The 12,406-nt window shown below is 39.5% G+C and overlaps 1 protein-coding gene and 1 long non-coding RNA gene across 2 annotated transcripts; both read left to right on the forward strand.

Annotated features, from left to right (window-relative positions):
- The first annotated feature begins 3,580 nt into the window (after positions 1 to 3,580).
- LOC122326775 lies at positions 3,581 to 4,701 on the forward strand. Its single transcript, XR_006247507.1, has 3 exons — positions 3,581 to 4,018; positions 4,435 to 4,460; positions 4,607 to 4,701. It is a non-coding gene; the product is annotated as an uncharacterized LOC122326775 (long non-coding RNA).
- A 2,446-nt stretch (positions 4,702 to 7,147) lies between these two features.
- si:dkey-183i3.5 (uncharacterized protein LOC566445 homolog) lies at positions 7,148 to 12,073 on the forward strand. The gene is made up of 10 exons (XM_043221911.1): positions 7,148 to 8,409; positions 8,513 to 8,724; positions 9,465 to 9,525; positions 9,602 to 9,697; positions 9,806 to 9,982; positions 10,509 to 10,634; positions 10,720 to 10,833; positions 10,942 to 11,048; positions 11,117 to 11,412; positions 11,803 to 12,073. Exons 1-10 carry the CDS (start codon positions 7,894 to 7,896, stop codon positions 11,820 to 11,822), a joined length of 1,725 nt encoding a protein of 574 aa, XP_043077846.1. The 5' UTR covers positions 7,148 to 7,893; the 3' UTR covers positions 11,823 to 12,073.
- The last annotated feature ends 333 nt before the right edge of the window (positions 12,074 to 12,406 follow it).

A 12,406-nucleotide genomic window follows, 5' to 3' on the forward strand; every position in this document is an offset into this window, starting at 1 on the left:
AATGTTCTTTTTAGCAACAACATGTGACCCCTTTAAGCTATGAATTTTTTCGCACACATTTTTCACATTTTGTCATTGCAGCCTCATGTTAAATTTTGTCAGTTCAATCAACCTACTCTTCATACACCATATTGTGCAAAAAGAACAAGGGGCAAAACAGATTTGTAGATTGAGATGCGTAAGTATTCATTCCCTGGCAGTTATTACAGGCTCAGGTTTTCTTGGTGCGATGCATCTGCATTTGGCCATTTTTTTTTGCCATTTTTCTCTGCAGACAGCCATTTTCAGGTTTCTCCAGAGATGTGGGTTCAATCGACTCAAGGGCATTTACAGAGCTGTCTTAGCTGTGTGTTTAGGGTCACTGTCCTGTTGGAAGGTAAACTTTCTGTTGAGTCTGCGGTTCTGAGCCCTCTGAACCAGGTGAAGGATATGTTTTGCTGAAATGAGCTTTCCTTTAACCCTGTCAAGACCCCCAGTCCCTGCCACTGAAAATCACCCCCACAGCATTAAGCTGCCCCCAGCAATGCTTCAACATAGGGAAGGTACTGTGGTGAGTGGTGCCTGTTTTTTTCCAGACATGATGCTTGGAAAATGTTTTTTTTTTTTTTGTAATAGAGCCGCTGTAGGAAGCCGCTGCATGTTCCAGACTTATTCCATTAAGGATCGTGGAAGCCACATGCTCCATGCGTTTTCAGCTTCAGACCTTATATAGACGTGGTATGTGCCAATTTAGGATATTAGAATGATTTAAGGTTCATTTGACACTGAAGACCGGGTTATGACTGCTAAAAAATGTAGCTTATTTTAATAATAATATTTCAAACTAATAAAAGCAGCTTTGATGAGGCTGTTTTCAACTACTTGCACTAAAAGCCAAAAAAACATTTCTTTTGATTTCACCGAAACTTTAATGCGCATTTAATTGAGCGGCATACTGGACGTACACGGTGAAGGCTTTTGTTCAGAGTGGGCTTGTTTTTGCTCACTCTGTGTAGTTTGGAGATGACTTGTTTATTCATCTTTGATTCTTATCACTTATCACCTTTACCGAACGACTGCAGGCAGGCTGTACTCGTAGTGTGGTGGATGTGACAGCCGTGCAACTTGATGTATTGTGTTTGTATATGACTGGGTTGCATATATTCTCTTTGTGTTCTGGGTTTGTGTGTGCAGAGTCATCCATCACAGGCATGAGTTTATTAGGCGCCTTCATCCTGCCTGGAAAGCTATTTCCCTTGGTGCTATTTCTCCCCTCTAATGACTGTTTCAGCACTGAGGAGTGTGTAGCCCTTCAGTCGTTTCTCTGTAGCATTGTGCACCCAGAGCTTAATGTACATGCACGTGTTAATGAATATACAAATTCAGGCTGCATCTATTGTTTTGCTTAACAAAGAAGGATTTTTAAAGAAATTGCTTATGTCAAATTTGAAAATACTTATCATTTACATTCTTATGTCATTCTCAACTTCTTAGCCTTTCTTCTTGGAGGTTTAGCAGTTCTCCTCAATGCAATAAAGGTGGATGCCCAAAAAAAGACAAAAAAGCACCATTAAAAGTACATTAAAAGATGTATGTGCTGCCGTAGTGGTAGTCTATACGTCTTAAACACTACTGTATAAGTCTTTTGAAAAAGCGCAATAGCTCTATGAAATGAAAAGAAATTTAAGCCATTATTCACTGAAAATGTTGCTTTGAAAAAGCCATGATAAACATTCACTATATAGAAAAGAAAAGCTTGGACAAGCCATTAAAAATATCTGTCGTTCACGATAAATCCACTGCAGTGAATGGGTGCCATCAGAATGAAAGTTCAAATAGCTGATAAAAGCATTACAATAATGCACAAGTAATCCAAGTAACTAAAAAAACATATCCTTTAAGGAATTTTAACTTTAAACCGTCGCTTTTGGCCAAAAAATGAGTACATAATCTATAAAAACACCTCTTCAAGTGAAAGTGAAGTCTAATGCCTGTTATCCTCTCACATCAAAAAACAAAGACTGGGCTTGCTTTTTTGTATTTGTTTAGAATTACTATTTGTTTTTGATCACTGCTTGATCTGAGCAACATTTTTTACCTGATTCAGAAAATAAAACTTCATTGGAGAAAGCACGATTACATTTGTTTATTACATTTGCTTCATGAGTCTTTTTATTGATGGAATGCAGTCATGTGGATTTCTTAAGGATTATCGTGATGATTTAATCAGCCGTTTTGACTTTCAGTCTGACGGCACCCATTCACTGCAGAGGATCAACTGGAAAGCAAGCGACGTAATGCTAAACCTATCAGAATAATTTTCTTAGAAACAAACTCATCTACATCTCTGATGGTCTGAGAGAGTAAATTATCAGCAAATTCTTATTCTAAGCTGAACTGTTGATTCCATGCTAGCTGATGTCTCTAGCTTGATGCTGCCGTGGCTCGTTTGTGACAGAGAAGGACCGCAGTGCCTTTTGGGAGAGGATGCGACATGCCATGTTGTTATTAGCGACAGAAAAGCTTAGATTCATCACATCTGTGCCTCTGATCCGGTGAATACGTATGAGAGCAGCTCTCCATATGCTGTAGATTGGAACACTGTACAACAGTAAAAATGATGATACACAGGAGATGCCCAAGACGCTTTTATCTCTCCTACTCCCTGGATCGTAACATTCCATTTCCCCATGGTGATGGTGGTGTTGTAAATTATAAGGAATGTGTGAATTAATTTTTTACTTGTGTATCGTAGCTGGGGAGAATGGGTTTGCATCAAATTATAGAGTATTGGGAGGTCAGCCAAGTGGTTGAATTGCTTATTGGCTCTTGGGCCGGGTGAAGATTATAAGGCAATTTAGCTCTGGTTTCAAGATGTGTCCAGAGCTGTCTGACCTGTGAAGAGATGGGGACAGCTGTCGACTTGACTTCAGATAAGGTAGGCTGGACCATGAGAGAAGAAATGTCTGACAATCACTGGATCATTTCAGGTTGAATGGTCAGCATTTTTACCCTTCTTGAGGTTAAAGATTATAAAAACAACATTCTTGTGTCAAAAAAGAAACCCGGCGATTATAATATTGCTTTATGAATTAGAAAAAGTAGTCTTGTCTTGATCAAGAGAGCACTGTTTACAAGTCAAATCAGTTTTAAACTAATACATTGTTGGACTTTGATGTGAGAAAACAACATGGAATGTACTTTTTAATTTTACAAAGCGTCATAAAGATGTGCTGCGACTTAGTGATGGATGTGTTTCTTACAAACACAGTTTTAATGTCTTTTCGTGTTCACTGATGAACTGTTGAGTTCTTTCCCTAAATCTGCTGTAATTATAAATCTGTATTTTAGCATGTTTTCAAACCGGATCTTTGTAGAAAATTATTTGTTCTAGTAAACAGTTGTAAAGTCAAGACTGTGGTTGCTAGCAATTAAACATAAACTGTCAGCCAAAAGACAGTGTCAAAAAATGTATATATTGTACATTCTTTGTCCCATACAATTTTTAAAGCCCCTAAATAAATTTACATTAAAACGACCCATCTAAAAGGAATATGCGTCCTTGATTTATGCAGGCAATTTGCGGCCACCGGATATTTTCAGCACTGGACAGCACCTTCTCTCTAGCTTATCTTTCTGGGGATTTGTTATTGTTGGCTGTTGTCTCATTTACATGCATGTCCACGCGATCCCTCTCTGTGAAGTGTTTACTGGAGCACTTCATTGATTCACTAGCCTTTGGAGCTCCAAATGTTCCTTCTCGTGGGGTTTATTTGGCCGGGTGAGCAGTCCGAAGCTCATGCGTCATTAAAAATAAATGGCGAAAAATGATAGGGGAGCACGCACTGGATCGCAAGATTAATGAGAAAGCTCTCTCGGGCTACTGTTTACGCGAAGTCTGAATTAAACACACTTAAAAGACGAAGTCAATTCGTTTCACCACAAATGCCAGATATTTCACGTGAGAAAACTGTTTTTTCTTAAACGTGAATGAAAGACACGGGCGCGCGCAGGGAGTCTGACACAACTGTTTCCTGAGGTAAGGCACTTTTACCTCATGACAGATATCAATAACAGTAAAGTTTTATGTTTGATTTATCCGTTTCTCTCCCTGATGCCGGTTTAATGGTAAGCGCTTTAACAAAAACATCGACATGCAGTAGGCTACTATACTTCTATGCAGTCTGCACATGGCAGTGATTTTCTTAAAACCTCGCAAGCGGACGTTCTTACAGCCTCATAACATAATTTCAAAACGTGAAAATAATTATTACGTCAAAAAACGACACCTGTCTTATTACGCGCTTACGATAAAACGTTAACGCCGTTCCTGAGGCTTTTACAACGTAGTTGCGCGCGAAGGCTTGCAGAATACGTAATGAATTCAGGCTACGTCAGAGATCTGTGGGAAGTCATCTTTCCAAACCAACACCTTTTTTTCCCACACCAATTCAGTCAACGGGATCGGGCTGCTATATCAGGTACGAACAAAACATTTAATTAGCGTGCCTTATTTTCCAAAAAGCAATTTATTTATTTATTTTTGGTTGTCTTTGAAGTCTGCGAAATGGCATCTTTCAAGTTTCGAAGCGTTCTCATTATTCTTCTCTTTTCGAATCATTTTCAGGGCCGTCGCAAAGGGATGACTGGAACGGATCCAAAGCGTAACGGATATTTCTAATCGGTTCTCTTGGACCTGTAAAGCTGGACTGTGAATAATGAAGACGTCTGAGATTACGTGGGGCGCCTTTAACGGAGCGACCGAGACTAACGGGACGCGCGCGGAGAAAGTTCAGCACGTGCTCCAGCCCTTCTCCTCCACTGTCGCGCTCCTGGTGCTGGGAATGGTCATTATAGGGATTATATTGCTGTCGCTGACCACCTACCACTTTCACAAAAGCAAGATGAAGAAGAGGAAGATGCTGAGGGCACAGGAGGAATATGAGCGGGATAGCTGTGGCTCCTCTGTCCCGGTCCGAGTAAAGCCCGCGCTGAGCCGCTGCGTGATCGCTCGCCCCGCTCCACCGCAACATCCGCCGACAAACACTGACGCTAAACACCGCGACGGAGTCGATTTGGACGGTGTTGCAGGCTCCTCGTAACGGGACCAGTGAAAACTGTGGCTTTTGTAAATACGTAAAATGAGCAGGCGCCTATAATCTATTCGTTCGCATTGGAAGATGCGACTGACCTTTCCTAAGATCGCTGTATGTTGGACTTTACGAAGTATCTGAATAGTGACCGTCTTAATTTAAGAACAGATGAGTTAAGCGCGTTATAATTGGAAATCAATGGATGGTCAAACACAACAGTGGGCCAGTGATTAATGGAAATCTTGATTGTCTCTAGAAGCTGTCCAAGGTGCTGATGTTATTCTGTACTCCTTTAACCCGTTTAATCCCACTGATTGCATTCAGTTTGGAGTTGGAATCCGTTCAAACGAGTAGTTGAGGTGTTTCACACACCGTGAATGAATCTGCGGACGCTTTTACCTGGCTGCTGTAAACTGTCACGTGACTTCTAGTTTAATCATTTGAATAAAAAAAATTATTAGAATCCAAACATAACAGTGTAAATGTCAATGTATTGCTATATTAATGAAAACACAAAGTCATATTAATTAATTAATTAATTTTTATCTTTCCATTTTCAAAACTAACTGAAAAAAATACATTTACTTTATACATTAAAATGAAAAAATAAATATGTTGACATTTTACACAGTCTTTTGTGTGTGTGCGCGTGTGTGTGTGTGTGTTTGCACGCCATTCATTCCATAGGTCTATTCAAGGTGTGTAAAAAATATTTGGGATTAAATGGGTTAATTTAGTCTAATCAGGAGGGGAGTGATAGAAATTAGAGCTTTATTATTCCACTGTTAGAATAGTTACTATTAGCATTAGACTATGTATTTGTTTGTAATGAAACAATATTACAGAGCTTGGAAAAGAGCTCAGTCAACTTTCTGTTTATCCTATCCCATTGATTTTTCCAGATCCATAACCAAGTGTTTAGCAAAACCATTTACTAATCCTATCAATGTTAAAGCACATTGATCTAAAAGATCATTGGTAAGGTGTTTCTTTCAGATTTATACCTCTTATGTTATTAAAACACATACTCTAATGATTGTGATGACTTTTCGTGTACATAATAAAGGTTATTTGACTACACGTCCAGCAGATGAATAGAACATTGTTCTATTTTGCTACATTTCTTATGGGATTTTATTTGTGCAAGTCTGTATTCTGTATTTCTGGAGTCTTCTGTATCAGTGAGCACATGGCTTGGACACTCATGAAAGCCTTTGTTTTTCCTCTGGCAAAGTTTCAGCGTAATCCATGCCAACCTGCAGATCATCTTATAATCATTCGCATCTTGTTATTAGAAAGCATGAAAAAGAAGACAATTTTCTTATTAGCCTGGTTGTTATCTTTCAACGAGATCCCACTTCATCTCTGATTATGCGTTCATAAACGTATGAATCTGTACAGCTTTCATCAGCAACCCCACAATTGCAGGTTTCTGTAATATACATCTAACACTGGTGAAAATGATTAAAAAAGAGGCTGATTTTCTATCTCAGATGGCGTGTCAGGGTCAGGACAATAACTTTCCATGTCTTTTTGATCTCTTTTGACTCTATCTTATTCAGCTGCCAACTACTGTAACTGTTTATTTTAACAGTTGATTCCTGTAACTAAGATACAGCTAAACTGATTAAGTAACAGTTAAAGTATAGCTTGACCCAGCATTACACTTTGGAAGCTGTTGCAGCACGCTGCATACCTGTCAGCAATTTTGCAGAAACTCCAATTTATAAAAAAATGCATTTCACCTGCCTCTCACTGTCACAGCCATCTTGATTTATGACAGGTCTCTCTTACAGGTTTGTCAGCTCTGTAACATGAAATTCATGGTTTATCTGTTACGCGAGCATGAATAAGACTAAACGCGAATATGAAATGACTTTCAAAATGTCAATCATACGATGCACTCTTGCATTAAAGGACGCATTAAATTGATCAAAAGTGACTGTAAAGACGTTTGTAATGTTGCTCAGAAAGTCCTGCTCTTTTCGAGTTTCTTATAAAGAATCCTGAAAAACTGATGAGTTTCTATAAAAAACATATTTAGAAAGACAATTGTTTTCAACATTTATTGTAGTAAATGAGACTGTACCATAATATAAAATAACAAAATGTCAATCATAGGACACTCTATTTAAACACACACATAAAAGGATAAATTAAAATGAGCAATGCATTTACAAATTCCATTTATAATGTTACAAAAACGTAAGAATGTTTTGCTGTCCAAAATTATTTGATCAGAATGTTCAAAACGTACAGTTTTAAGCGTTTAAAATACATTTTATTTGGTTTACATTAAAGACAACGTTAATGGAACATTACATTGAATAATTTTGCGAACATATAATGCTTTAAATAAAAAATCCACCTAAAACGTTTCATATGAATGTTATTGCGCTATTAGAACGTTTAAAAACTATTAATGGTAATTGAAGAATGTTTAAAGAATCCTGAAAAATGTATCAGTTTCCACTTGTAAAAAAGTTTTGAACACAAAGAACAACACCAAAAATAATGACGCTATAGATCAATATAAAATGAGCTTCAAAACGTCAATCAGACTCTCTTTAAATGTGCACAGAGTTGCTGCAGGGTTTGTATTTCTCTCAATCCCACATACCAAGGCTGTTAAATTACCTCAGACGTGTTGGAGAGAAATCACTGCCTTCAGGGGGGACGCTTGCCTGTGTGTCTGCATATGACTTTTACTGGGCGGCCCTTCAAGGAGCTGTGTATTTAAAGAACAAAGTGTGATCGAGGCATCCTGACTGAGCACCAGGACTCCTCTGCAAAGACCTGGACCCCAGCTCTGAGTGTAGATATGACAGAGTCAAGCTTGCATATCAGTGGGGGAGCCGTCAGATTTGGAGCCACCTATGGAGGCAACCGTCTGTTCTCCGGAGCCAGGGGCGGTGCAGGCGTTAGCTCGGCTCTGTCCCGTTCGCTCGGCCTGGCGAGAGGAGGAGGCGGAGCAGGAGCCGGTCTCGGCCTGGGAGGAGGTTTTGGGGCCGGCGCCGGAGCTGGACTGGGTCTCGGCGGAGGGGCTCTCGCTCTCGGTGGGGGCCTCGGTTTGGGCGCCGGAGGAGCCAGAGCAGCGGGGGCCAGGGCTGGTGTGGCTCCACTGAGAACCCGTCTGGTTGGCCGAGTCTTTAAAATCGGAGGCTATGGTTTCAACCCTTCCTTCATCAGCTCTACCACTACGGTGGATGCAGGTGCCGGTCCAATGCCAAGCATCGACCCAACACTCCCGTCACCGGACATGGTCCAGGTCACGCGCATGAAAGAGAAGGAGGAGCTGCAGGCCCTCAACGATAAATTCGCATCTTTCATCGATAAGGTGGGTAAAAGTTTTACGAATAGCAAGCCGTGTTAGTATGGTCAGTAATTAGAAAAGATTTCTACAAATGGGTTCTAATGGTTGTAACTCGGTCGTTTCACAGGCTAGGTCTCTGGAGCAGCACAACGCAGTACTAAAAGCCAAAATCTCCATGTTTACTAACCCAGAGCAGGGTGGACCTGCTAGCTCTTCTATCCTTCTGACCTCTGCCATCGGGACGTATAAATCCCAGATCGACGGCCTCACTGCTACGAAAGAGGCCATCATTGCTGAGATTGATCACTATAAAGGCATTATTGAAGATGTTCAGGCTAGGTGAGCCCACACAATCTAAAGAAACACACATTCAAGAGAAATATATCAAACCGGCAGTGAGTTTATTTTTAGTAATTTTTTAGTAATGTCGATCAAAGAATACATTTATATTGTCGCAAAGGAAAGAATCCAGAAAAAAAGTATTAAGCAGCACAAATGTTTTTAACATTGATAATATTTTTCTAGAGCGCCAAATCAACATATTGGAATGATTTTTGAAGGACCATACGGCATTGATGACTAAAGCAAATAATAAATTACATTTTAAAATAGAAAACAATATTACTGTTCTTGTTTGTAGGAGACTTCTTTCAAAACTATTTAGAAAAAGAATATTGTGAATCCCGAACTTTTGAAAACTAGTTTGAAATATTGCATCAAAGAAACCTGACAGCTAATTTTAGACACACCTTTATCTTTCCATAAAATGTTTTATTACATTTGAGAACACATTTGTAATTATATTCCACTCATCTGCTGCTCAATGATATTAGTTCTGCTTTCTTATTGTCGCTTTGTGGTTTGATTTTAATACTCTACGTGAATAGTCCTCATCTGTATCGCCAACGTAATTGTGCAAATGAATATTTAAAGGCATTTAAACATTCTCAAATTAGTCTTTCTATCTCTGACCATCTGCTTAGGTTATTGTGAAATTTGCCCTTTTTTGGGTAAGAAAAGCCAGACAAGAGGATAATTACTTATGTACCCGCACATTCTGTCTTTCTTTATTGTGCCAGGTATGATGAGGAAACTGCTCAAACCAAATCTCTGGAGCTTGACTGGACTACACTGAAAGAGGTATGAAACACACAATATAATTAGGACTGTTTATAGGCTGACAGTTGACTGACTCCGACAAATTCTCCTCCGTTAGGAAGTGGATAATCTCTACCTTTCCGTCTTCGAGTTGCAAACCAGCATCGGCGGACTGGAGGATCAGATTGCTCTGTCCAAACAGGTTTATGACGCTGTGAGTCTGCAGGATACCTCTGAGCCTCCGTTTATTTCGGCAGTGTTAAAATGGATCGTTCATTTCAAAGTGGGGCTAAGCTTATTTTTGTCTGTGCGTGTGTGTTAGAAAGTGAAAGAGGTGAGGAACATCGTGACTGGTGGTGTGAAGTCAGCAGTGTCTATCTCAGTGGATAACGCAGCCCAGGCACAGGATCTGACCTCAGCGCTGACTGAAGTCAAGTCTCACTATGAAGTCCTGGCTCAACGCAGCAAGCAGGATGCCCTCCTCTCGGTGCAGGACAGTGTAAGAAAACCTTTGCCCATTTAGAATATTAGGTACTGTAACTAAATAGGTTATATATTAGTTAATTATTTTATGTATGTATATATATATAGTATATATAATGCTTGTGTGTGTGTGTGTTCTAAATAAATCATTAATATAAAAACATATTAAGAATATATAAAATATTTGAGTTGTGGTTAACATGTAATATAATTTATTTAATCAAATTTTATTTATTATCTTATATTTAGACCGTGTTTCATAAAATGCAATTATAACAGATATATTGCAAAACACTTTATTTAATGCAGTTTTAACATACAGAACCTAGTTGAAATGTGATGCCAAATACTATTATTTAGATTATACTAATGAATAACATAACTCTAAGGCGTCCTTGTGCCGCTTCACAGTGAAACCCAGTTCATCTTTTACTAACTGCCTCCCTCACGTGGTCAGTCCTTGCATTGCAGGTCTAGTAGCACGCTCTGGTCAAAGCTAAGGTCAAGCCACAACCTCTTTTTTTCTTTTTTCGGCTATATAGCTCTCCTTGATGTCTGTATCCTCTCAGCCCACGTCTCAAACACTCACCTCAGCCAAGGACGAGCTCAGAGTTTACAAACTACAGATTGACTCTGTGCAGAGAGAGATCGAGAGGCTCAAGTCTCTGGTGAGCACTTACTATGTTGTCACGAAAGATTAAAACCCCCTAGATTAGAGATCTCGTGAATAACCCACGTCCTCTGCACTGACAGAACCTCCAGCTGGAGTCTCAGGTGGACGAGGCAGAGGTTCACTCCAGCTCCCACACAGAAACATACCAGGATCAGGTTCTCACTCTTAAGTCCCAGCTTGATGATCTCAGAAAGGTAAAACATATCAATCTGTTAGAAGACTTAAGGATAGACACTAACAGAGAATAAAACAATGACATACCCTAGATCATCACTCCAATTTACAATCTTTTTTTTTTTCAGCAAATCACTCATTATAGCCAAGAATATCAAGAGCTTCTCGCTAGCAAGATGTCGCTGGATGTTGAAATCACAGCCTATAAGAAACTCCTGGACAGTGAGGAGAACAGGTGAGATTGTTTGACGTGAATAATTGAGATTTACTTCATGATCACATTGTGTCTGTCTCGTGGGAAAGGTTGAAATCCGGAGGTGGTGTCACCGTGCACATGTCTAAGACTGTGGTGGGAGGAGGAGGAGCAGCGGCTGGAGGAGGAGGAGGAGGTCTAGGCCTGGGTGCAGGAGCTGCAGGCTTTGGTGGAGGTGCCGGTCTAGGTCTTGGAGGTGGATTTGGGCTGGGCGGAGGCCTGGGAGGTGGTCTTGGGGGTCTAGGACTGGGACTCGGTGGAGGACTGGGCTTTGGAGGAGGAGGAGCGGGAAGCTCCTTTGGTGCAGGGAGCAGTTACATGTCCTCCAGCCTGAGCAGCAGTGCCTGTAAGTATTCATGTTTTCACACAAAGAATGTAGTTGTGAGTAAAATGAAAGTTCATGAAGTTTATGAACATTTCGGGGGGGTTTTAGTGTCAGTCACTAATCAAATGATAATAAAAATAGTAATATCATATTATACTATATTATATTATAAATGTATTATGTACCATTGCTTGATCTTTGGATCTTTCTAACGTCATGCTGGTAACTAAGACACTTGGAATATGTAAGCTTTTCAGTTCATCTTTTCCCTCGGGGTTCTCTGCTCATAAAACAGCATAAGTGATGATAAAAATTGACAACTCAAATGGTAAAAATGATGTTCACAGAGTAATATTTCGCAGTGAAATGTCATGTTGGTTTGTAGTCACATTTTCCGTCGTTTTCACGCAGTGTCATCAACTGTTTACTGAAGCTTCACAGCCTCCACTCTTCAAGCCACAACAGAATGCTGCGCTCCACGTACGGACTTCACGAAGAACACCTCCATTAAGCATTACGTGACATTACGATCACACCATCACGTACATTAAAAATAAAATGATGAAAGACCAGTTCCCCCGACTGTGGGGTGATGTTCTCTGAATTCTGTACTAATTTAACACCAGATCAAACTGTCAGATCACTTCCTGCTACAATAATAAAAGAAATTCTATTCTGGTTATTCGCTCCTCGATCTTTCCATGTAATAACATGAATAAGATGTCAGTAATAATAAGGATCAATTAAATTCAAATAACTTAATGATAATAATAAAGTGTGTCCGTAAAAAAAAATGATATGTGACCTTGGACGAGACATGAGGGTCAATGAGATTAATAAGTCAACTAAAAACTGAATAAATTGATGTATTTGGTATTTGGTTGAGATACAACCATTTGATAATCTGAAGAAGAAAAAAAATGAAACTGAGCTCTTAGCAATGCAAATTACTAATAAAATAAGTTATTTACAATAGGAAATTTACAAAATATCTTCATGGAACATGATCTTTGCT

Source organism: Puntigrus tetrazona, chromosome 21 (genome assembly GCF_018831695.1).
Source record: "Puntigrus tetrazona isolate hp1 chromosome 21, ASM1883169v1, whole genome shotgun sequence".
NCBI classification, from domain to species: domain Eukaryota; kingdom Metazoa; phylum Chordata; class Actinopteri; order Cypriniformes; family Cyprinidae; genus Puntigrus; species Puntigrus tetrazona.